General features: G+C 45.0%; 1 protein-coding gene across 1 annotated transcript; it reads right to left on the bottom strand.

Annotated features, from left to right (window-relative positions):
- Positions 1–557: 557 nt before the first annotated feature.
- Positions 558–25,502, bottom strand: CHST7 (carbohydrate sulfotransferase 7). Its single transcript, XM_034950668.4, has 2 exons — positions 23,545–25,502; positions 558–1,204 (listed from the first exon to the last, which is right to left on the bottom strand). Exon 1 carries the CDS (start codon positions 25,034–25,036, stop codon positions 23,576–23,578), a length of 1,461 nt encoding a protein of 486 aa, XP_034806559.1. The 5' UTR covers positions 25,037–25,502; the 3' UTR covers positions 558–1,204; positions 23,545–23,575.
- Between the last annotated feature and the right edge of the window lie 285 nt (positions 25,503–25,787).

Below are 25,787 nucleotides of genomic sequence, written 5' to 3'. Positions count from 1 at the left end.
CCAGGCCAACATGGTGAAACCCCGTCTCTACTAAAAATACAAAAATTAGCCAGGCATGGTGGCATGCACCTGTAGTCCCAGCTACTCAGGAGGCTGAGGCAGGAGAATCACTTGAACCCAGGAAGTGGAAGTTGCAGTGAGCCAAGATCGTGCCACTGCACTCCAGCCTGGGTGACAGAGCGAGACTCTGTCTCAAAAAACACAAGATGTAAAAATCACAGCAACAGATTTTTGAGGCTTTCTAAAATGTGCATTAGGGTTAAAAGATAGATAGATATACTTTAGCCTCTGCCTGTGACTCCTCCTTGCCTGTAACCATCTTTAACAGGCTTTGAATGTAGAACCCTGAAAAAGGCATCACCAACTGTTGGCAACATCAGCTAGTAAGACTGAAGCAAGTGGATTTGACATTGCAGCTTAATGCTTAAGTTCTTACTGGATAATTGCTGAAATTCTTAAACCCAATATACAGTTTCTTCCACAGTCTTCATATTCCTTTGTATGTAGACTAGCTTTTACCCAAACCATGCAATTGAACTGCATCCAAACAAAACAAATCCTGTCATTAACATGACTCCAGAGTCATTTAATAGTATAATTACAAAAACGCCAGATAGAAAAATTTTAAAGTAAAAGTGTGTTTCAGTTCATTAGGGTTCTCCCAGCCCAGGGAGAAAAATTACTTTTTAAAAATCAGTTCTGGGTAGAGGGAGATGGAGCTATTTGAAGGACAGCTGGATGAGTCAGGTTAAAAACAATACTGCCCAGACCTATTATTATTTAATAATATTAAGTAATTTAATCAAGACAGACAGGACTGCACTTGGCCCTTATTCACATTGATGTTTTCGTCCAGACACCTGCTGATGTGAAATGGTACCAAATCACATCTCTTCTTTGTTGTGAGGATGCCTTGTTGAAATGGCTCCAGCAGTGGCAGGTTCAGCCTGGGAACTAAAGCTCTTCCTGTTTTACGGCCATAAATATCCACATTGCACTGTCACTTCCTTACTGGAAACTTCATCTCAACCAATGCGTCCGTCATTATTGAACAGCTCATGATATTCCTGCTCAGCAGAATTGCACAGCAGTTGGTAGCAAGTCAAGTCCCAGACTCCTCTGACAGTGTGACAGATTGCCTCCACAGCGCTGCTTCTCCAGTGCTGGGGCAGCATGCCGAGTGCTCCTGTTCGTGGTGACTGACCTAGAAGGGAAGGAACAAAGGACGTCTGAACTTCAGAACACAGAAATCCCCAGAAAGAAAGTCTGTTGGACCCTGATGACATAAGGCCTTTCAAATCAGAAACCTATAATCTTCCAAACCCATACCGAATCAGTATCAACCATTTCTGGTTTGTGAAGACAGACCAGAAGAAAATGACCCAAGAGGTGTTGGGTGAGGGTGAAGATGGGAAAACTCTGGGGGCGCCTCTGTTAGCATGGCTGCGCTTTCTGCAGCTGCTGTTGTGGAGCGCCTGCTGAGGAGAACAGGGCTTTCTGGGACCTTCTGGGTAGTGTGTAGGAGGAACTGGGATTGAAACCGTACCTTTAGGCACCAACCACGTACCCATCCATTCTTCACTTATGTACCAGTTCATATGTGCAAAATGCCAACAGCAACTGATGATTCTATAAAACTGAGGCTGTAGATAGGCAGTGAGTCCAGCTTTCTATCTTTGTGGCACCTGAACTTTTTTCTTCTTTCATTTAAACACATTGCTTGTGTCACTCTATGTGAGCAGTGGAAAGTGGGCTGACTCTAGTGTGTCTGAACTAGTCCTGTCACCAGTTTCTTGCTCTCCTGTGATCCTTCCTCTGATCCTGGATGTGTACCAAATTTGACATTTTCTAATGGAGTGAAACTGTCCATCAGCTTAATAGAACCACTGATGCAAAGTTTGGGAAAGGCAGTTTCAAGATGATTTAAAATGTGCAATAAAGATTCACACTAAGCATTAAGGAAAAGCTAATTTCAGAAATGCTTTGAGGCCTTTCTATAATTTTTTTTTTTTTTTTGAGACAGAGTCTCACTCTGTTGCCCAGGCTGGAGTACAGTGGCATGATCTAAGCTCACTGCAGCCTCCACCTCCTGAGTTCCAGCAATTCTCCTGCCTCAGCCTCCTGAGTAGCTGCGACTACAGGTGTGCAGCACCACACCTGGCTAATTTTTTGTATTTTTAGTAGAGACGGGGTTTCACCATGTTGGCCAGGCTGGTCTCGAACTCCTGACCTCAAGTGATCCACCCATCTTGGCCTCCCAAAGTGCTAGGATTACTGGCATGAGCCACTGTGCCCAGCCCCTTTCTATAAATCTTTAGTATTTTGCTAGTACACACGTTTCATGAAAGGGCTATATAAGCAAAGTGACCCCCAAATGCAGAAAGGGCTGAGAAACCAAAGAAGGAGGCAGATAAGTCCAGCTTGTCATCACAGGGTGATTTTATCGGGGAACTTATGGACAGAAGTATGGTCTTGAGCAGCTGCAAGGCAGATAGATCTCCACACCATTACCCCCCACCCCCAGACCCAGGGATTATAAACCACAGGAAAAGGTACACGTGTTTCAGAGGGAATGAGTAGGAGTTTGATCTAAGGGCAGGATTTATGGTAAGGATGTGCTCTTAACACAAGGAACAATAGATGAACTGGAAATCTCAGAGGCATTCCTGGAACCAGGGTTAATCACAAGTCAACATAGTGGATTAGCATCCAAGACGGAGTTACTTCAGCCTCCACAACAGGTTACTTACATAAAGAGCCACCATGTCAAATTTCAGTCTTTAATAAAAACCAATTTCCAGGTGGGCCGACTTTTTTTTTTTTTTTTTTTTGACAGAGTCTAGCTCTGTCACCCAGGCTGGAGTGCAGTGCAATGATCTCGGCTCACTGCAATCTCTGCCTCTTGGGTTCAAGCGATTCTCGTGCCTCAGCCTCCCGAGTAGCTGGGATTACAGGCGTGCACCACCACGCCCAGCTAATTTGTGTATTTTTAGTAGAGACAGGGTTTCACCATGTTGGCCAGGCTGGTATCGAACTCCTCACCCCAGGTGATCAGCCCGCCTCAGCCTCCCAAAGTGCTAGGATTACAGATGTGAGCCACCGCGCCCAGCCAGATGGGCTGACTTCTAGTTGACAAGATGGAATAGATGCACTTCTCCTTATTCCTCCCACAAAGTATAACTAAAAACTCCAAATATTATGTATAAAACAAAGATAAGAGTCTGAAGGGTGGAGAGAAGAAGGCCAACTGACTAGGAACCTTGGCAACTGAGGAACACTGTGACCCTGAGTTTTCTTTTTGCTGCCTCTATATCCTGAATGTTGTGTGCTAAAGAAGCCAGCAAGCCAGAAATGCCAACTGTGACAGACACACACAAAAAAGCCCTGAAAAAAGTCTGTTACCTCTAGCCAAAGGACAGGAAAGGTTCACTCTAAAAAAGACAGAAACCAAGCACCACAATTAAAAAAAAAAAAATCCCCTCTCCTGTGAGCAAAGCCCTAGTGGGAAGCCAGGATCTCTGGACTGCCACCTTGACCTGGCAGTAACCAGGTGATGTGCCCCTTTCTCCACCAGTGTGGTGTCAGTGGAGGTCTGCTAAAATAGAAGATTTAAATAAGATTTGGAGATTCATAAGATAATTCTTCCAGTGTCCAGGACAATAAAAAGAGCACTTGTCAAACCAAGAACCAGGGAAATTTCAGCTTGAATGAGAAAAGACAACTGATTCATACCAACACTGAGATGACACAGATGTTGAAATTATCTGAAACAGATTTTAAGTGGCAATCATAAACATCCTCAATTAGCCATTACAAACACACTTGAAGCAAATAAAAAAATTGAAATTCTCAGCGAATAATTTTTTAAAAAGCAACCAAATAGAAATTTTAGAACTGTAAAATACAATAACAAAAATTTGAAAAACTCACTGGATGGGCTCAATAGCAGAATAGAGATGATAGAGTAAGGACTTAGTGAATCTAAAAATAGAACAATAGAAATTATCAAATCTGAACAACAGAAAATAGAGTTAAAAAAAGATAAACAGAGCCTCAGGGGCCTGTGGAACCATAATAAATGATCTATCATGCATGTCATCAAAGTTCCAGAAAAAGAGACTGAAAAAGTACTTGAAATATGGCTGAAAGTTTCCCAAATTTGGCAGAAGACATAAATTTACAGATTCAAGAACTTGAGCAAACCCCAAAGAAGAAAAGCTCAAAGAAATCTACACCAAGCCATGGCACAGTCAAACTTCAGAAAAGTAAAGACAAAAAAATCCTGAAGGCAACTAGAGAGAAATGACACATTAATTATGGGAACAACAATATGAATGCCAACGGATTTTGCATCTGAAAGCATGGGGGTCAGAAGGAGGTGACACGACAGTTTTCAAGTGCTGAAAGAAAATATCTGCCAATCCAGATTTTTCTTTTTTTTTGGACAGAGTCTCACTGTCACCCAGGCTGGAGTGCAGTGACGTGATCTTGGCTCACTGCAACCTCCGCCTCCTGGGTTCAGATGATTCTCATTCCTTGGTCTTCCAAGTAGCTGGATTACAGGTGCCCGTCACCGCACCCAGCTAATTTTTGTATTTTTAGTAGAGATGGGATTTCGCCACGTTGGCCAGGCTGGTCTTGAACTCCTGACCTCAAGTGATCCACCTGCCTTGGCCTCCCAAAGTGCTGGGATCACAGGCGTGAGCCACAGTGCCCAGCCTCGATCCAGATTTCTATATCCCATGATAATATCCTTTAGGAATGAAGGTGAAATAAAGACATTTTCACATGAAAGAAAACTAAGATAATTTTTGCCAACAGAACTTTTATAAAAGAACTGCTAAAGTTCTTCCCCAGAGAAAGGAAATGACAAAAGGAGGCTTGAAATATCACAAATGAAGAAAGAACAACGGAAAGGTAAAATATGAGTAAATTTAATAAACTATTCTCTTGAGTTTTTAAAATTATTTTTGATGGTTGAGGCAAAGTAACATTGTATGATGTGGTTCTCAATATATGTAGAGAAAATTTTTAAGAGACTATTTAAGGGGCAGGATAAAGGAACCTAAATGGAGATTAGTTTTCTACATTTCATTGGAGGTAGTAAGATGTTGATGCCAGTAGGCTGTGATAAGTTACACATGTATAATTCAAGGAAACCACTAAAATAAACATACAAAGAGATACCCTCAAAAACACTACAGATAAAATGAAATTCTAAAAAATGTTCAAGTAACTCAAAGGAAGACAGGAAAAGGAAAACAAAGGAATAAAAACAGAGGGAACAAACAGAAATCAAATTGAAGTCCTAAAATATCAATAATTAGATTAAGTATAAATGGTTTAAATATATAAACTAAAAGAGATTGGCAAAATGGATTTAAAACCATTACCATTAATTTCTAATATAATGAGATGGGTTGAAAGTAAAAGGCTGAAAAGGATACACCATACAAACATTAATCAAAAGAAAGGAAGAGTAGCTATATTAATATTAGATAAAATAGACTTCAGAGCAAAGGAAATTACCAGGGACAAAGAAGAATGTTACATAAGGTTTAAAGAGTCAATCCAAAAACAAGATATAGCAATCCTAAATATGTACAGAGCAAATAGCAGAGCTTCAAATTTCCTGAAGCAAAAACTGAAAGAACAGAAAGAAGAAATGGACGAGTCTATAGTTGAAAACTTCAACACCATTCTTTCAACAAATGATGGACTCACTAGACAGAGAGTCAGTAAGGATACAGAAGGACTGAACAGTACCATCAACCAACAGAATTGAACTGACATTTATAGAACATTCCACCTATTAACAGAATACACATTATTTTTAGGTATACATGGAACATTCACAACATGAACCTATCCTGGTCCACAAAACAAATCTGAACAAATGTTTAAAAATTGAAATAATAATAATAAATTAAATAACCATAGTGTAATCAAACTAGAAGTCAATAACAGAAAGATAGCAGGAAATTATCCAGAAATTTTAAAATTAAAGAACATACTTAAATATAATTCATTGAAAATAAAACTATATTGAATGAAAATGCAACATCAAAATTTGTGAAGCTAAGAGGAAAATGTGTAACACTAGATACATACATGAGAAAAAAAGATCTCAAATCAATAATCTATGTACTTACCTCAAGAAACTAGATGATTAAAAAACCCAAAACAAGCAGAAGTAAGGAAATAATTAAGATAAAAGGAGAAATCAGTAAAACTGAAAACAAAAACAATCAAAATACAATGAAACAAAAAGCTGGTACTTTGAAAAGATCAAAAAACCTCTATCAGCCAGGTACAGTGGCTCATGCCTGTAATCCCAGCACTTTGGAAGGCCAAGGCGGGTGGATCACTTGAGGCCAGGAGTTCGAGACCAGCCTGGCCAACATGGCAAAACCCTGTCTCTACAAAAAATACAAAAATTAGCCGGGTGTGGTGATGAGCACTTGTAGTCCCAGCTACTCGGGAGGCTGAGGCAGGAGAATTGCTCGAACCCAGAAGGCGGGTGAGCTGAGATTGCATCACTGTACTCCAGCCTGGGCAATGGGAGTGAGACCCTGTCTCAAAACAAAACAAAAAACAAAAACAAACAAAAACAGAAAACAAACAAAAAACTTCTATCAAGACTGACAACAGAAAAAGAGAAGACAAACATTACCAGTATCAGCAATGAAACAGGGGTTTTCATTACAGACACCACAGACATTAAAAGGCAAAAGAAAAAAAAATTACTAAAAACAACTCTACATCCATTAATTTGACAATTTAGATGAAATGGACCAATTCCTCAAAAAGCACAAACTACTATAACTCACCCAATATGAAATAGATAATTTGAAAAGTCCTGTAACTACTAAAAAATTGAATTAATAGTTAAAAGGCTCTTGAAAAAGAAATCTCATTCACATCCTTTGCTGGGACATGGATGAAGCTGGAAACCATCATCCTCAGCAAACTAACACAGGAACAGAAAACCAAACAGCAAATGTTCTCACTCATAAGTGGGAGCTGAACAATGAGAACAGATGGACACAGGGAGGGGAACATCACACACTGGGGCCTGTCAGGGGGTGTGGGGCAATGGGAGGGAGAGCATTAAGACAAATATCTAATGCATGCGGGGCTTAAAACCTAGATGATGGCTTGATAGGTGCAGCAAACCACCATGGCACATGTATACCTATGTAACAAACCTGCATGTTCAGCACATATATCCCAGAACTTAAAGTAAAATAAAATAAAAAAGAGATTTTTTAAAAAAAAAGAAATCTCGGCCAGGCGCGATGGCTCACGCCTGTAATCTCAGCACTTTGGGAGGCTGAGGCAGGCAGATCACTTGAGGTTAGGAGTTCCAGACCAGCCTTGCCAACATGGTGAAACCCTATTTCTACTAAAAATACAAAAACTAGCTGGATGTGATGGCGCACCCCTGTAATCCCAGCTACTGGGGAGGCTGAGGCAGGAGAATCGCTTGAACCCAGGAGGCAGCGGTTGCAGCGAGCCAAGATCGCACCACTGCACTCCAACCTGCGCGACAGAGTGAGACTCCATCTGAAAAAAATAAAATAAAAATAAAATGAAATATAGTGACAATACCAAATACTGTGAAGATGTAGAAAAATTTGATCTTTCAGACATTGTTGGTGGGAATGTAGAAGGGTACAGCTGCTCTCAGCAACAGTTTGGTAGTTTCTTATAAAACTAAACAGACACTTCCACACGATCCAGCAATTGCATTTCTGGACATTCATCCTAAAGAAATGAAAACTTATGTCCACACAAAAACCCATACACAAATATTCATAGTAACTTTATTTGTAATAGCCAAAAACTGAAAACAATCCAAATGTCCTTCAGTGAGTGAATGGTTAAACAAACTGGTACAACCATACCATGAAATATTACTCAGCAATGAAAAAGAACAAACTATTATTAAACAAGACAACCTGGATGAATCTCCAGAGGATTACAACTGAGTGAAAAATGCCAATCTCAAAAGGTTACATATTATGTAATTCCATTATATAACATTATTGAAATAACACAATTATAGAGATGGAGAACAGATTAGTGTTTGCCAGTGAAAGGGGTGGGATAGGGTAGGGTATGTAATGATAATGAGGGTAGCACAAGAGAGTTTTTTTGTGTTGATGGACTAGCTTTGTGTCTTGATTGTAGTGGTGTTTACACAAATCTATATGTAATAAAATTACACAGATCTATACACACACACACAAAATGAGTACACGTAAAAACTGCTGAAAATGGAATAAGGTCTGTTGTTAGATCTCACCAGTGTCAATTTCCTGGTGTTGATATTGATCTACATATAAGGTGTTCCTTTGGGGGAAGCTATTTGAAGGGTACACTGGACCTCTTGTACTGTTTTTGCAACTTCCTGTGAGTATATTATTTCTGCAGTGGCGTGATCATAGCTCACTGCAACCTCAAATTCCTGGGCTCAAGTAATCCTCCCACCTCAGCCTCCTGAGTAGCTAAGACTACAGGCACACCCAGCTAATTTTTTATTTTTTGTAGAGACGGGATGCCCTTATGTTGCCTAGGCTGGTCTTGAATTCCTGGGCTCAAGTAATCCTCCCGCCTTGACTTCCCTAAGTGCTGGGATTAAAGGCATCAGCCACCACACTCGGCCTATATAATTATTTCAAAATAAAAAGTAAAAAAAAAAAAAATCTGTCATTGTTTCTTTGTGCAACGTGTTGAGCTCTTCACTCGGGTTGCTTTAAAGACCGGAAACAAACTTGGCATTAACTCAGGATGGTTTTGTCAATGACTAACCAAGTGCTAAATGTTGCCAGGTCAGATCCCATTTCTCAACAAACTTTTATGGAGAGTACTACCAGCCCAACATCTGTACCCATAAGCACTCTTTTATATCCTTTTATTAAAAAATCTTTGTATCTACCCAAAAGGCTGCTTTTCAGGCAGGTTCATATTTTTTATTGAATCGCTGGCAGTACAAGGTGAGGGAAGGAGAGATGTGTGCTCTGAAAGAACTATTGCTGGCTGCTGCTGGGGTATTTGAAGAACTTAAATGAAGTACCGCTAATTCAGGCGGGGCAACCTCACAAGGCCCTTTCTTTCTGCAATGGGTTCCTATTCCCCCGTGTTGGCCTCTAGTTCCTGAATGTCCCTGAACTATGTCAAGGATGCTTATATATCTTCCGGTTCTGACTTACACCTTCATGAGACCTGTGGCTCCCAAGTACACCCTAAGTAAACTATCAGCTAATTTCCTACCATTTCTCAATATTTTTGGTTGTGTTTAAAACATAAATGTGTCTATGAATTCTTAGTGTGATGTTTCCTCAAACTCTTAAGTCCCCAGAATCTTAAATAGAGGATTAAGAATTTAATTCACTCTTTTTTTTTTTTGGAGACAGAGTCTCTCTCTGTCGCCCAGGCTGGAGTGCAGGGGTGCGATCTTGGCTCACTGCAGCCTCTACCTCCTGGGTTCAAGCAATTCTCTGGCCTCAGCCTCCCGAGTAGTTGGGATTACAGGTGCCTGCCACCACACCTGGCTAATTTTTGTATTTTTAGCAGAGATGGGGTTTCACTATGTTGGCCAGGCTGGTCTCAAACTCTTGACCTCAGGTGATCTGCCCACTCTGGCCTCCCAAAGTGCTGGGAATTACAGGTGTGAGCACAAGGATTAAGAATTCAATTCACTCTTAATCCAGATCCCAACTCTTCTTAATATTATGAGGCCCTGTTCATAGGGAGCAATGAAATATTCATCTTTGGGTGCATATTTAGAACTCAAACCCTCAGTTTACCAGCCAGCTGCAGTTACCAAGTAGCTAGTTTTGTCCTTTTTTTCAGCTGCTAGATGTCTGACAAGGAAAAATTAAAATTTTAAGCTGCTAAACTTCTTGGTTACAACTGTTTCCACTTGCCCAGAATCTGGGGAGAATGAAAATGTTTGCTACTCTCTGTATCACCTGAAACAATCATAGACCCTTCTGTTTATTCCTAAGTCAGAACTATTTAAAGACCTATCCTGTAATAATAGAAAATTCATAATAAAAAACTGTCTTCATGCAATTAATCTCAAGAATTATAAAGGTTTTTATATACCGTTGTTTTGAAAAGCACGCATAAAAGGTTTTTTGTAAAAAAAAAAAAAAGTGACATTGAAATGTGAGGTCATTCCTCAATATTCAAATAATTCAAGAATTGGCTTTCACTTTAAAAAAAAAGCATGGTTATTTATTTAAAGATTGAAAGTCATATTTCAATGAGCTGGGTGTAATTTTATCTCCTTTGCTACAGTTCCCTTGAGTGTTTAAATGACCAGCCAGGCCCTAAATGCAGCTGGTTGACCTACTAATAGCCTCATTGCCATCAAAGGGAAACTTCATTCTGGGTTCATTCTGGGTCTATGGAGCCTGGATTGCAAGCAGTTGGCTCGGCTGAGGCTCCTGGGGCTACAGCAGAATAACTCAGGAAGACGCGCTTTTAGCATTTTAATCATACTTTCTTCAATCTTTGAAGCCGGGATGGGGGAGGGGGATGAATCAACTTCCTGCTGGCTTTAAAGTTAGAGAACAGAAGATTCAAGCCAATGAACTTGCAACAGGCTCTGCCTCTCTCAGTGGCCTTCCTGTGCCCCCCATTTCAAGTCAGGTAATGAGCCTAGGGCCTCCCAAATGAATCTGGGAACTTGCACGGGGACCTCATTTCTACTCCTTGAATTATGTTTGTCAATTTGGGCCTGCTCCTCTTCAAGTTTTTCTTGGTCTTGCCTCCAAAACGTACGTGCCTGTGACTGGACTCAGTTATCCTGTCCCTGCCCACACACTTGCACCAGGTGAGGCACCCTGGATTGACCACCAAAACTACTTCACAGATGCTAAAAGTTGGTGCTGGCGCTTAGCACTTGAGAGAGCTGAGATTTCCGAGTATTCAGCAAGTCCTGTTATCACCAGCTGGATGACTTTCCAGCCTATTGTAACAGCCTTCCTCCTGGACCACCTCCAGAACAAATGGGCTGAGGAAGGGCTTGAGCGTCCTTTGCAACGGCTGTGTCCTTATGGGGTCTTCTCCCAGCATCCTAAACTGAAACCACACTTTGTGGATGATGTTAATATCTAAGCTTATCTGTTAACCCAGGTTAAGCTTTCTTAACCTTCCTGTTTTCACTTCAAATTAGCAACTACAGTGCCAAGGAAAACGGAAATGAGTGACAATGTTTACAACAATAGCACCATTAAGTTGTTTTTTAAGGGAGCTGCTTAGGGATAATGTTAAAATAATATTTGAAATAGCAGAAATCTCGAAGTACATTCCCTCATTGTGACTCCAAAGCAAAATGTAATAGGAAACATTTAGTTTGCTAATATAACTGCACCCCCAGATAGCCTGGAAACGTACTTTAAACAGCATTAAATGTTATTCATAATTTCCAGACATTTAATCTGAAAAATTATGTGGCAGTGGCACGGGGTGCTAGTTATTTATACTTGCACTAGTCAATAACAGTTTCAGTCATATTCAACTTGAAACAACTCTCCACTCAGGTTTAAAAAGAAATAGAGGCTGAGTCAAAACAAAACAAAAACAAAAAGACAAAACTCTGGACTGGGGAGTGAGGGGAGAAACTTGCCTGGACTTGGATGGCCCCAGTGGAGAGCTAAAGAGACACACACTCCCGCCGTCACCTCCCACCGTGGGAGGAATTCAATGTAAAATCTCAATCCACGTGAGTCATTCAAGCCCAGAGTCAGCCAGTACAAAAATTAAATGGGCATTATTTTTCCTCTTATTCTAGAATAGAATAAGATAATAACATCTCTCCAGTTTTATGATACCCACCCCAGCTAAAAATTTCCCAAACTTTTGAGCTCACTTGAGAACAAATGGATGCACACCAAACCAGTATTAATAAAACCTGGAGCCAGGCGCGGTGGCTCACGCCTGTAATCCCAGCACTTTGGGAGGCCGAGGCGGGTGGATCAGCTGAGGTCGGGAGTTTGAGACCAGCCTGACCAACATGGAGAAACCCCATCTCTATTAAAAACACAAAATTAGCTGGGTGTGGTGGTGCATGCCTATAATCCCAGCTACTCGGGAGGCTGAGGCAGGAGAATTGCTTGAACCTGGGAGGCGGAGGTTGTGGTGAACCGAGATCGTGCTATCAGCCTGGGCAACAAGAGTGAAACTCCATCTCAAAAAAAAACAAAACAAAAAACCTTGGAAACAGCTGAGTTTGCCTAGTTGACTTTTGTTTTTTCCTTTCATTGAGCTGCTCCAAGATATAAATTTAGTTGGCATACCTAATTGCTTTTGTGAGTAAAGTTGCTCCCAACTCCAATAAAGGAACTGACTCAGTATTTTATAATATATATTTGGACAAGCCACCTGCAGATGTTTGCGATCCACTAAGTGAGAGTGGAAGGGATTTGGGAGAGCACAGAGCTGGGAAGTGACCTGGAGCTTAGATCTGCAATTCAGGCTGCCATTGGTCCCCATAGGGGTTATCAGTCAAATGAGCAACTGAAGTTTCCCTACCCCCACACTGGGACTGCCCAGGAAGTCTCATTCTCTGCCCTTGATCAGCTTTAAGATTCCCAGGTTAGAATGGCTAGTCAGTGTACAGAATCTATGGACCAGCCAAACTCTAGCCAATCACTGCAGGTATCTCTCCCTGCAGAGTGAGGCAGTATGTTTGTTCCACCCTTTCCTAGCCTTTCTTGTCCATGGTCTTGTGGGAGTAAAGTGGCTCCATGGCCTAGAGCAGGTTCGTGTTGGCATAGGACATTGGATCGTGGAGGCCAGTCTACAGGATTGCTGGAGGTGGCCGCACTAAGGATCAAGACATGGGTTTTTCCTGAGCTCAGATGATTTCTCTTCCCCTTTGACTGTTGAAAAATAAAAATGGCTGGGTGTGGTGACTCACCCCTCTAATCCCAGCACTTTGGGAGGCCGAGGCAGGCGGATCACTTGTCAGGAGGTTGAGACCAGCCTGGCCAACATGGGGAAACCCTGTCTCTACTGAAAATACAAAAAAATTAGCCAGGCGTGGTGGCAGGTGCCTGTAGTCCCAGATACTCTGGAGGCCGAAGCACGAGAATCGCTCGAACTCAGGAGGCACAGGTTGCATTGAGCCGATATCGCGTCACTGCACTCCAGCCTGGGCAACAGAGCAAGACTCCGTCTCAAAAATAGATAAATACATACATAAATAAATATGAAGTAAAATTATTTTAAAAGGCATTCAATAATGTTAGGAATTTTGTTATTCTTTGCGAGGGATGTGTACGTTTTTGGCCAATCATCTCCTTTTTGCAAAATTGCCCTCTGTAATTCCTAGCAGCTAGAAAATGGGAGGGTGGGCCAGGTGTGGTGGGTCACCCCTGTAATCCCAGCACTTTGGGAAGCCAAGGTGGGTGGATCACCTGAGGTCAGTAATTCGAGACCAGCCTGGCCAATGTGGTGAAACCACATCTCTATTAAAAATATAAATATTAGCTGGGCGTGGTGGCGCATGCCTGTAGTCCCAGCTACTCTGGAGGCTGAGGGACAAGAATTGCTTAAACCCGGGAGGCCGAGGTTGCAGTGAGCCCAGATCATGCCACTGCACTCCAGCCTGGGCAACAGAATAAGACTGTCTCAAAAAAAAAAAAAAAAAAGAAAAGAAAAGAAAACAAGAAAGAAAGGAAAAGAAAAAAAAAAGAAAGTGGGAGGGTGCAGAAAGACAACAAAGAGGAACTTTTTTGTTATTTGCAGACCCTGAAAAATGTGTTTTTTTTCCTTTATTATATCCATGTTAGTGATATTCTTTATTATAGCAAGAGACAGATCTACTTCTCTTACTTCTAAAATCTGTGTATTTAACATATGCCAGTTCTTGGCTGGTCGCCAGTTGGTCCTATTTTTAAAATATTTTGTTGATTTTAGCATTTTTGGCTTACTGTTCCTATAATTTCTCTGAGGCAGTAAAGAGTCCTTTTTGAGAAAATATGGTCTCAATCATGGGAAAAGTGACCTCAAAGCTCTGGTACAATTTTTCCTAATGTCTACCTTATCCGTCTGGATATAATGACTTCTTCAATTAGCCTCTGAGTTCCCTCCTAAAGCTGCTCATAACTTTCCTCACTTCATCATCTTTACTGAAGAACTCACAGTCTTGATCACGGCTGCACTCCCCATGCCTTACAAAGCTTTCTGTGATGTTCTATTTCAGGGCAGAATTACACACTTCAGCCCTTCAGTTAGGTTGGCTTCCTGGTTTCCAACCTGCTGGATACCATGAACCAGTGATATTAAAATCAAACAAGCACTCCCTCTAGGCATTTGGATTTCAGGCCAGACTTCAGGCTTCTTACTGGCCTACTGGCCCAGAGAGTACCCTGCATCTATCTTCAGGGCATCTTTTTTTTTTTTTTTTTTTTTTGAGACAGTTTCACTGTTGTTGCCCAGACTGGAGTGCAATGGTGCGATCTCGGCTCACCACAATCTCCGCCTCCTGGGTTTAAGTGATTCTCCTGCCTCAGCCTCCCGAGTAGCTGGGATTATAGGCATGTGCCACCACGCCTGGCTAATTTTATATTTTTAGTAGAGGTGGGGTTTCTCCATGTTGGTCAGGCTGGTCTTGAACTCCCGACCTTGGGTGATCTGCCTGCCTTGGCTTCCCAAAGTGCTGGGATTACAGGTGTGAGCCACCGCACCCGGCCAAGGCACATTTTAACATTCTAGAAAGGGCTTCGATTCTGTAAGCAAAACGTGTCTACCTCAGTGGCTATTTTCAGAATGTGACTCTACAGCAAAGTTCTTCCTGCTCCCATCCATTTCATGGGAGGGGAATCTGCTGGCACAGAATATAGTCATCATTGAAATCAAATGTGGTGGCCCTCTTTCACAGCCTCTTAATCTCCGATTTTAAAAATATTCACCATCAGAAGAACTGGAAGTCATTACGTTAAGTGAAATAAGCCAGGCACAGAAAGACAAATATTGCATGTTCTCACTCAGATGTGAGCTAAAAAAGTTGATCCCATGGAGGTAGAGAATAGAATGGTGGTCACCAGAAGCTGCAAAGGGTGTGGGGGTTGTCGTGGAGACAGATTGGTTAAATGGGTATGAACACACAGTTAGATAGAAGAAGTAAGTTCTAAGTTCAATAGCAGGGTAGGGTGACTACAGTTAACAACAATGTATGGTATATTTCAAAATAGCCAGGAGAGAGGACTTGAAATCTTCCCAACACATCAAAATTATAAACACTCGAGGTGATGGGCACCCCAATACCCTGACTTGATCATTACACACTGTGCATGTAACGAAAAAATCACATGTACTCCATAAACATGGACAAATATGTATTCATAACAGATTTTTAAAAATATTTATCATCAGCTGATGCTCTAATTTATTCTCAGCATCCAGCAGGGTGGTCTTAATTATGAACAGGGTCAGCTGCAGAAAATGTCAGACCTGGCCACTGGCTTGGTGCCAGGGTGCCAAGCGGGCCGGGGAGCAAAGCTGAAGGACTCCAATTATAGACACATCACTGAGCTCCGCAATTTTCTATTTTCTCCAATTAAAACTGCTTCCTATTCAATTCCCAAACAGTTCCCACTTGCCTGTGGACTTGAATTTGAGCCAGAGCTGTTTCTTAATCCCTACTATTCTTATTTTATACTGCACCTCAGCAGAAATGTCCCTTTCAATAGAGCAAGTTCCTTTTATTTCCACTATGAAGCAAGAGGCTGAGGAGCCAGGAGACCTCACAAAGAGAGGGGTTCATTTATTAGTCACCTTGTTCAACTGGAACGTCAGACACAAAAAAGTGAGGCCAGTTTAGTTTTTTTTGTTTCATTCTTTTCTGGCCTGCTCATGCTGAGGGCAGGCTGAGACAAAGCATACTGAAGAATGTTAAACCAGCTGTTTGTAAATGTTTTTCAAAAGCATCACTCCCAACTATTTATATTACATTCGTATTCATGGGAAGAAAATCTCTGCCAAGACAAAAAAAAAAAAAAAACCTCTTAGAAAACCGTCTGAATCCTGCCTCAAAAACTGCAAATGGGCACTTCTGCCCTTCCCCTGCTGAGACCACAAAGAGGGCTCTCAGGAACATAGAGAAAATGTATGAATGGTTAAACCTTATTTAAAATCAGCCTAATTTCCCCAGTGATAGGGTCCCCAAATTGTTTATGCTCGAGTCAGTAAGTACAATCCCCTGCAACAGTACCAGAAGAAGGCCGCCTGAACAAGAACCTTGCTAAAACCTGATGTCCTGTCGAAGTGTGATTTTCTAAAGGGATAATTTTTATACCAAAATGTATCCATTTCTTCAAAATAATCACAAAAATAACACTCTCTAAATACATGTGGACTGTAGAAGGGCTAAGAAGTTGATTTCATTTTGGCATTCCAGTGACTACAACCCAAAGTATGAGGCCATCATTCATCATCAGAGATGAACTGTAGGGTCAGAGAGAGCCAGGATGCCAGCAGCAAGAATTTTCCATTCATCAAACTGGCCAAGATGAAAAAATGAAATCAAATCTATGTTGTTGAAAGTCTGGGAAACAGACGTTCCAAGAAATTGCTGGTGGTAGTGAATGTTGGACGACTTTGAAGAACATTACCTCTCAAAATGTACAAAGCATATACCTTTTGCTATATAAGGTCACTCTGCTATAGGAATTTTTCTGACAGACATACTCACATGTATGCAAATACAAGGACCCTACTAGAAATGCAATGAAATAGAGCACAAAACTATAACAACTAAATGCCCTACAGTATGGAACTAGGAGCTAGTTAAATATGTTATAATACATTCCTACCATGAAATACAATATAGCTATTAAAAAGAAGATGAAACGGGAAGATTTTCAAAGCAATAAGTGAAAAAAGTGCAGAACAATAAATAGAGTTCAATCCCATTTGTGTATAAAAAGGCTATATTTTTCTGCCGGAATTTGCATAAAACATTTCTAGACATATACTACAAGAAATATTGTGGCTGCCTCTAGGAAGTGAGACTGGCAGGTATTTTATAAACTTCTATCCTGTTAAATTCTATTTTTGACCGGGCGCAGTGACTCACGCCTATAATCCTAGGACTTTGGGAGGCTGAGGCGGGCAGATCACCTGAGGTCAGGAGTTCGAGACCAGCCTGACCAACATGGAGAAACCCTGTCTCTACTAAAAATACAAAATTAGCTGGGTGTGGTGGCGCATGCCTGTAATCCCAGCTACTCAGGAGGCTGAGGCAGGAGAATTGCTTGAACCCAGATGGTGTAGGAGAGGTGAGCCGAGATCGTGCCATTGCACTCCAGCCTGGGCAACAAGAGCGAAACTCCGCCTCAAAAAAAATTTCTATTTTTACCACATGCTTATGTTATTTCTACAATTTTTTTTTTCTGAGACAGAGTCTCGCTCTGTCGCCCAGGCTAGAGTGCAGTGGCGCGATCTCAGCTCACTGCAACCTCTGCCTCCCTGGTTCAAGCAATTCTCGTGCCTCAGCCTCCTGAGTAGCTGGGATTACAGGCACGTGCCACCATGCCCGGCTAATTTTTGTATTTTTAGTAGAGACAGGGTTTCACCATGTTGGTCAGGCTGGTCTCGAACTCCTGACCTTGTGATCCACCTGCCTCGGCCTACCAAAGTGCTGGGATTACAGGCATGAGCCACTGCACCCAGCCCTTATTTATTTATTATTATTATTATTATTATTATTATTATTTTTTTGGAGACAGAGTCTGGCTCTATCACCCAGGCTGGAGTGCAATGGCGCAATCTCAGCTCACTTCAACCTTTGCCTCCAGGGTTCAAGTGATTCTTCTGCCTCAGCCTCCCGCGTAGCTGGGACTACAGGTGCCCGCCACCACGCCCAGCTAATTTTTGTATTTTTAGTAGAGATGGGGTTTCACTATGTTGGTCAGGCTGATCTCGAACTCCTGACCTCAAGTGATCCGCCCACCTCAGCTTCCCAAAGTGCTGAGATTACAGGCACAGGCCACTACGCCTGGCCCAGAAATCCTTTTAATTTGACTTCCTCTTCTTATTGGTAAGAACACTAAAGCTGAAAAGGTTTAGGGACTTGCCAAAGGTCAATTAAGTAGTAACCAGGAGAGGCAGGCCCTGATGCCTGGGTTCCCATGCCGTAATTCAAAAACTGACTTCATATAGAAAGCAAGGAATGACTGTTACTACTTTATGTCCACCCCTTGCTTTGTAGGACCAGCCTCCTTCCCTGTTCACTCATCAGACTTGACAAGTCTTGACTTTTCCTTAACAACGTATCCATCAGCTGAGGGGTCCTGCCAGGGAAGGCAGGCCCAAATGGGAGCTCCAAGAATGCCTTGATCAAAGGTAGCATTAACCTCACAAGGAGCAATAATGATTTGGACATGGATGTATTTTTAAAAATTGTTCACACCTCATTGCAGCCCTGCTACTCAGGTACCTATCCATGTGCACACACACATGCGCACACACACACCATCCTAACTTCCAGCTCTCTGGCTCAAACCTAGCACCCAGGTTGATATGCTATTAGGAGTCTGAAGATAATTTTGTTGAATGAGAAATTCTATATAGGAGCAATGTTTCAAAAATGTCCATTCTGGGCCGGGCACGGTAGCTCACGCCTGTAATCCCAGCGCTTTGGGAGGCCGAGGTGGGTAGATCACGAGGTCAAGAGATCAAGACCATCCTGGCCAACATGGTGAAACCCCGTCTTTACTAAAAATACAAAAAAATTAGCTGGGCGTGGTGGCACACACCTGTAGTCCCAGCTACTGGGGAGGCTGAGGCAGGAGAATTGCTTGAACCTGGGAGGCAGAGGTTGCAGTGAGCCGAGATCGCACCGCTGCACTCCAGCTTGGCAACAGAGCAAGACTCCATCTCAAAAAAAAAAAAAAAAAAAAAAAAAATGCCCATTCTTTAGCAGTCTGTGTGTAAGCAACAGCTTCACTTTTCAGTGATATTTATTTATCTTTTGAGACAGGATCTCTCTCTATCATCCAGACTAGAGTGCAGTGGCGTGATCACAGCTCATTGCAGCCTCGACTTCTTGGGCTCAAGCGATCCTCCTACCTCACCCTCTCAAGTAGCTGGGACTACAGATGCGCGCCACTACCCTCAGCTAGTTTAAAAAAAATTGTAAAGATGGGGGGGGGTGTCTCACTATGTTGCCTAAGCTGGTCTTGAACTCCTGACCTCAAGCGATCTTCCTGCCTCAGCCTCCCAAAGTGCTGGGATTACAGGTGTGAGCTACTGCACCCGGCCTCAGTGATATTTATACATAAGCCTATATAAAATGTTTGTGGCCCAGTTTCCTGATTAAAATAGATTTTCAAAATGATTTGGTGGTGGTTGATCATTTCTTTTCCTGTTTACATGATTTCTTTAGAAAGAAAGCTTCCTGATTGTTAGGGTTCAAATTACAGGGTGTTTGCCTTCTTTCCTAATTTCTTTCAAAGGATGCATATGTCATGTCAAGAGCAAAGATCAAGGTGCCTTAAATGCCTAGCGGGATGAAACTTTGGGACCTACCAAGGGCAGACATTAAAGGGAGACATGCTGAAAAGGACAGGATAGCACATCAGTCTGTCCAGAACAGTGGTGGATAGTGTACAATGATGGATTATTAGATAATTAGATAATGAGCTACAGACAACAAAGCATTTGAAGGCATGTGAGAGGGTGATAAATGGACCCATGTATAATTGAGGACATTTTCCCCTTTCCATAATAACACCCTACATCTGCTTGGCACTTCATAGCTCCAAGTTCTTTCACATAAATTACTGTGGCAAGCAGTTCAGTGCTCATCAACAGCCCTTTATTCCCCATCCTGATCTTGTTCCGGTGGCAGCCTTCTGGTCCCATCTGGCCCAGGGGATGAATCATGACTGGTCCGAGCCAGAGGTTCTCAGCTTTGGCTATACAGTAGGATCATCTGGGGAGCTTTTCAAACATCCCAGTGCCTGAGTCTGGGGACTCCACTCCAGACTACTTAAATCAGAATCTCTGGGGGTGGAGCTCAGGCATTGGCATTAAAAAAATAAATAAAAAAGCTCCTCATGTAAATGTAATGTTCAGCCAGGGCTCAGAACCGCTGGTCTAAGCCAATCACAATGCTCCCATTCCCTTTCACCAATGATTGGGCTAGGGCAGGCTGTATAACCCAGTTTTAGCTAATGAGACATAAAGGGACGTCGGCTGGTAAAGGGGGTTCTGGGAAAGGTGTTATAATTTATTAAGGCTGGGTGCAGTGATTCACATCCATAATCCCAGCACTTTGAGAGGCCGAGGCAGGCAGATAGCTTGAGCTCAGGAGTACAAGACTAACCTGGGCAACACAGTGAGAGCCCCCACTCCCCGCCCATCCCCAATCTTTGCAAAAAAAAAAAATTTCTTTTAATGAGATCGAGTGGTGGTGTGCACCTGTAGTCCCAGCTACTTGGGAGGCTGAGGTGGGAGGATTGCTTAACCCTGGGAAGTTGAGGTTGCAGTGAGCCATGACATTGCACTCCAGCCTGGGTGAAAGATTGGATGTGGTGGTATGCACCTGTGGGCCCAGATGCTCGGGAGGCTGAGGTGGGAGGATCACTTGAGCCTGGGAGGAGGAAATTGCAGTGAGCCAAGATTACACCACTGTACTCCAGCCTGGGTGACAGAGTAAGAGCTGCCACTCAAAAAAAAAAAAAAAAAAAAAAAAAGAGCATGGCAGGAGGAAAAACCCCTCCACCCCTTACTGGCTAGATAGCTTCCTTCCTTTCTGTATTTTAATAACCCTGTGTCGTTGTGTGAAGATGTTTTGCTTGGAGCTGTGGCTACCATCTTGTTACAGTGGGAAGATAAGCCAGTGAATGAAAGCCAAGATGTAAAAGATAGAAAGGGCCTAGGTCCTTGGTGACTTGGTTCAGGGTGCTACGGCCCCTACCCAGACCAGAAAAAACTTCACTGACTCCCTCACTGCCAAATCCTGGCCATTGGGTATGGACCATCCAGAAGTTACTCACGTTAATTCACATGTGGCCTCTCTCCTCAGTTGAGCTGAGGGCACCCTGAGATGCCCTGTGGGGAGGATGGCTGTAAAGTTGTCGGCTTTCCTGTGTAGGCACTGTCGGCAGCTCAGGGATATTTTATTTGTTCAGTGGTTGGGACATATTAGTAATAAAGCTGAGTGTGTTTTCCACCTCATACTAGCCTAGCTGGAGTATCAGGGTGCTGCCAGGGAATGCCAAGGCAGGGGCCAGGTGAGGTATAAAAGAGAGGATTATGAGCTCTGGAGTCTAACACCAAACACTGTTCCACCCTCACCAGCCCAGGTATGACTTTGGGCAAATTACTTCTCTGAGTCTCGGATTCCTCATCTGGAAAACTGGTATAAATAATGATATATGTACAATGCCTAACTCAGTGCATGACACATAGCCCTTCAGTAAGGATCCCTCCCCCTCTCTTCTCCTCCCTTCTCTAGAATAGAGTGTGACAAACTTTTGGAAAACCCATCAGTGAGTCGGCAGTAACGTTATCTTCCTAGGAACCAAGAATACAAGCACTGTAATCAACCCACTGATTGGTGGTAAGTGCCCAATGCAGGAGGAAGGACTCAGTCACTAAAGTCTGGAAGAGCCTAAAGCTTGCTCCCAGATGTCCCTGCAGCCCTGCAAAGGAAGCCCCATCGGCCTTCCAAACAGCAACACCAGTGTCTTCCCTCACAGTCACTGTCACCCACACAGACTCTAACTTCCTAGAGGGCAAAGACTGTCCTCTACCCTCCTCTCTATTCTCTTTAATGCTTCACCCCAGCCAGTACTCAAATAAATGTTAGTAAAAATGGAAAAAAAAAAAAAAGCAAAAGTTTCTGGGAGATTGTCATGTCTTAAAGCCATAAAATGCACAGCATTCCGCCCAGGGGAGGAGTTCCCTCAGGCCTGTGAAGAAGGGTTAGGGACAATTACTGTTATATCTGTAAATACAGGATCAGCAGATGAAAGGATGTTTTTGTTAAGATGTGACAAGTCACCCTGTGCCTTACCTTCCATCACTCTGGAAATCAGGAAAGAACACAGACTTCCTAGCAATTTCAGAAACTGACTAAGAAAACCATTTGATTACTGGGAGAAAAATTAGTTAGCCAGCTTCTGAAATCACTCTGAAACCCTGGTTCTGTAACAACAACAAAATCCCTCTTCATTAATATCTTCAACGTTTGTCCTCAGAGCTTCATCTCAGGGGAATGCTGAATTACACTATAAAATAATGAATGGAAACTTAACTCACTTCCGCCCACCCAGCACTGCTTTTCCTCCTCCTCTGGACTGACTGCACAGTGCAGAAGGCGGCACCCTTCCAACTCACATAAAGTTTGGGGAAACACACTCCCATGTCACTAAGTAGACTCCTATGGTCAGCACTGTGCAGAACAAACCCTTCCCTCAGGCCATACACTGACCCACACAGAACACATTTTGAGACTGTTTAAGCCCCACTTTAGCATCTTCAGATATACAGAAAAAAACAAAAAACAAAAATGGAAAAACAAAAAAGAGGGGGCAGTGTCTTTTCACAAAGCTCCTCCTGCAGTCACAAACTGCTACTGCCAATTGAAGGCTCCATCTGTCAAACGGATGGGGTGGAGTGGGGGACACCCAACCCTGAGGTCTTGTCGACACTAGAGGAAGCTGACCAGGCAGCTTTTGTGACCTGATGTGAATGGGATATGGTCAAATATCCTGCAAACGCCAGCTACAGGGAGAAGGGGGAAAGGAGAGGAGGAGGGGAAGGGGGAGGAAGAGGGGAAATGAGAGAGGGAAGGAGGGGGAGGGGAGACAGAGAGGCGCACATGAGCCAGGGGAAAGCAAGTCTATTCACTACACAAGCGCCTGAGACACACAATGTGCAAGAAGTGTTGCAAGAGCCGCCGGACTGTGCCTGCATGTTTGGAAATTCAGGAGAAAAGCCCTGGAGCCTGCGCATAAAACAGACAGAGAAGAAACATGAAACAGAAAGATTAGGGATAGGTAGGGTTAGAATCAATGCCTTTCCACCAAACTCTCTGCTTTTGGCTTTCTCTGTGCCTGTAAACACCATTGCAAAGTCTCCTCACAGGACAAACTGGCATCAAGATAACTCCATAATCATCAACCTCAAATGGTTTCCGAAATCCTATACTCCGCATGTCAATTCCCAGTCTCACGGCTCATTATGACTGTTTCAAACCTTCTCTACTCTCCTCAGCCCTCTGAAACCTCCTACTTCATACAGGGGAATGGGAGTGCAGAGACCTGGCTTCCACCTCAGTCACGCCTAAATATCCTCTCTCATCTCAGGATCTCCCTCTAAGGAGGCGCGAGGCTAAGCTGGAGATTCCGATGAATCTACCAAATTCTACGAGCAGGACTTTCCCATCCTCTTGGACCTGATCTGATAGAATGGGATCCAGCATGGTACCCTCCCCCCTACACTTCCCCCTCCCCAGGCCATTCCAGGCTCCCGGAAGACCAGTCCCGGTCCCTGCCTTGGCCCGGGCCACCTTACCCGGATCCGTGCCGGGGACAGGGATGGGAGGCTACGTGGCGCCGTCGGCATCCATCTCCAGCGGCGTCTCCCCTTCCCTGGGCTGCTCCGCGTCGCCCTCCTCTCCGCTGCGAGGGTAGGCGAGCAGACGCATGGCTGGAGCGCAGGCGGCCTCCACCTGGCGCACCTGCTCTCGGCTCAGGCGCTCGCGCCAGGCGTGCACCGCCTCCCGGGCGTCGCGCGCTGACAGGTGGAAGGGCCGGTCGGCGCCGTAGGCCGCGCCGCGAGTCATGTTGAGCGCGAAGGCATCGAGCGCTGCGAGCGCGCGTAGCCCGGAGAAGCGCAGCAGGCGGCGCAGCTGGGTGCGTGGCTGCCGCACCAGGTCCTCATAGCGCAGCCTCAGGTAGCGGCGCCGCAGCCAGGCGGGCGCGCCGCGCGCGAAAAGCAGATCGCGCAGCCAGGCTTCGCAGATCACCTCGAGCGCACCGGTCAGGAAGAAATCGGCGCGCGGCGCGGCGGGCAGCGCGCGAGACTGGCCCCCGGGGCGAGCACCCACGCCGTGCGCCAGCAGCACACGGTGGAAGCGGTCGCCCCTCTGGCGGGTGCGCAGCACCTGGATGCTCTCGCGCAGCAGTCCCTGCCTAGACTTGAGGCGCGAGTTGTGCACCGCCCTCGGGTCGCGGAAAAGCTGCACCACCTTCAGGTTGAGGCCTGGGTCACGCAACAGGGGCACCAGCACGCCCAGATCGAGCAGGCGCACGTCCTTGATGACCACCACCGGGTACTTTCGGCACTCGGCCTCCAGGGCGCGTATCGCCACGGGTGGGCAGCTGCGCTCGCAGGCGGTGTCCTCGACGAGGCCCACCTCGGCCCGGGCACGGGGTGCGCCAGGACACAGTGGCGGCGAGCAGATGACCTTGTTAGTCCGCCAGCGGAAGAGGGCGGCCGTGGTAAGATTGGCCGTGTCCGGGGCGCGCGCAGCGGAGTCCCCCGGCGGCGCGTACAGCCGCAGCACGGAGAAGTCGCAGCGGAAGAGCGAACGCAGCATGTCGCGCAGCGCGCCCTGCAAGCTCTCGGCGTCGCCCGGATACAGCGCCTGCCATAGATGCCACATGGGCTCATACAAGTAGAAAACGTCCGGGTGCTGGTTAAAGAGTTCGCCCAGGAAGGACGAGCCGGTGCGCCAGGTGGCATGCACGTAGATGTGCTGCTTCTCGCGAGACACTGCCTCCCCGACAGCGCCGCTGAGGTTGCTTGGGAACCGAGGAGACTGGTTCGCGCCCCCTTCCTCGGCGGCCCGCGCCTCCGCGCCCTGCTCGCGTTCGCCGGCCGCCGCCGCCTCCAGGCTCCACACTCCCAGGCTGCGCTGCAGGCCGGGGCAGTGCTCGGCGCCCTTGTCCCCGTCGCGGCCGCCGTCCAATACGGAGGGGACGAGCAACAGCACCAGCGTGTACAGCACCAACAGCAGCGCGAACTTGCAGTACTCTCGGCGTCGCCGCCGCCGGCCCTTCATCGTTCACCGACCCTCCAGAGCGGGTCGGGCGCCAGTCTTCTCCCGTTCCTCAGAAATCCCGTGCCAGGTCCGCTCCTGTGGCCTCTCCCGGCCCCTCTGCGCCGGGAGGAGCAGAGCCGCGGGGCCGCGCATCCACAAGGGGAAACTTGGAAGGCGGTGGTGCTACTGACGGCGCCCCTGCCCTCTCGGCTCAGCAGCCGGAGAGCCGCCTATTGGCCGGCTTGGCAGCCGCCCGCCCCGCCTTTCTGCCCGCCTGGGTTCGCCCACGGCTCTGCCAGATCTGGGCGGGGCTGTAGCGGGGCTGGGACGCCGGCTTACCCAGCCAGACCCCCACCTTTCCCCAAACCCTCCGTAATGAAGTCTTCATCAATGACTTCAGGCAAAGGAGGGGCCTGTGTGTACAGAATGTACCCAGTAAAGGGCCATAGACCCCACCCGGAGAAGGTCACTGCCTCTTCTATGTCCCCTGCCTAGCCATCGCTATCCTAGGCAGATAAACACTCGCCACTATACATCCAGCGCCCCCATCAGCCCTGGAGTGGGTGTTACTGAGTTCCGGACTGAAAGATAGAAGATTGTACGTGGCAGAGCGGTCCAGGGGGGTTGGAGATACTACTGCATCCACGCAGCACATTTCATAAAGTCTAGCCTTTGTGAAATTCTAAGTGTTGTGTTCCTTAGGGTTTCACCAGCTGATGGGCTCTGCACATTTTACCAATACTCTGGGGCCCAGTTTGGTCATTTGTAAAAT

The sequence above is a fragment of the Pan paniscus genome, chromosome X (genome assembly GCF_029289425.2).
Source record: "Pan paniscus chromosome X, NHGRI_mPanPan1-v2.0_pri, whole genome shotgun sequence".
NCBI lineage: Eukaryota > Metazoa > Chordata > Mammalia > Primates > Hominidae > Pan > Pan paniscus.
This window is presented reverse-complemented; position numbering and strand designations above follow the sequence as displayed.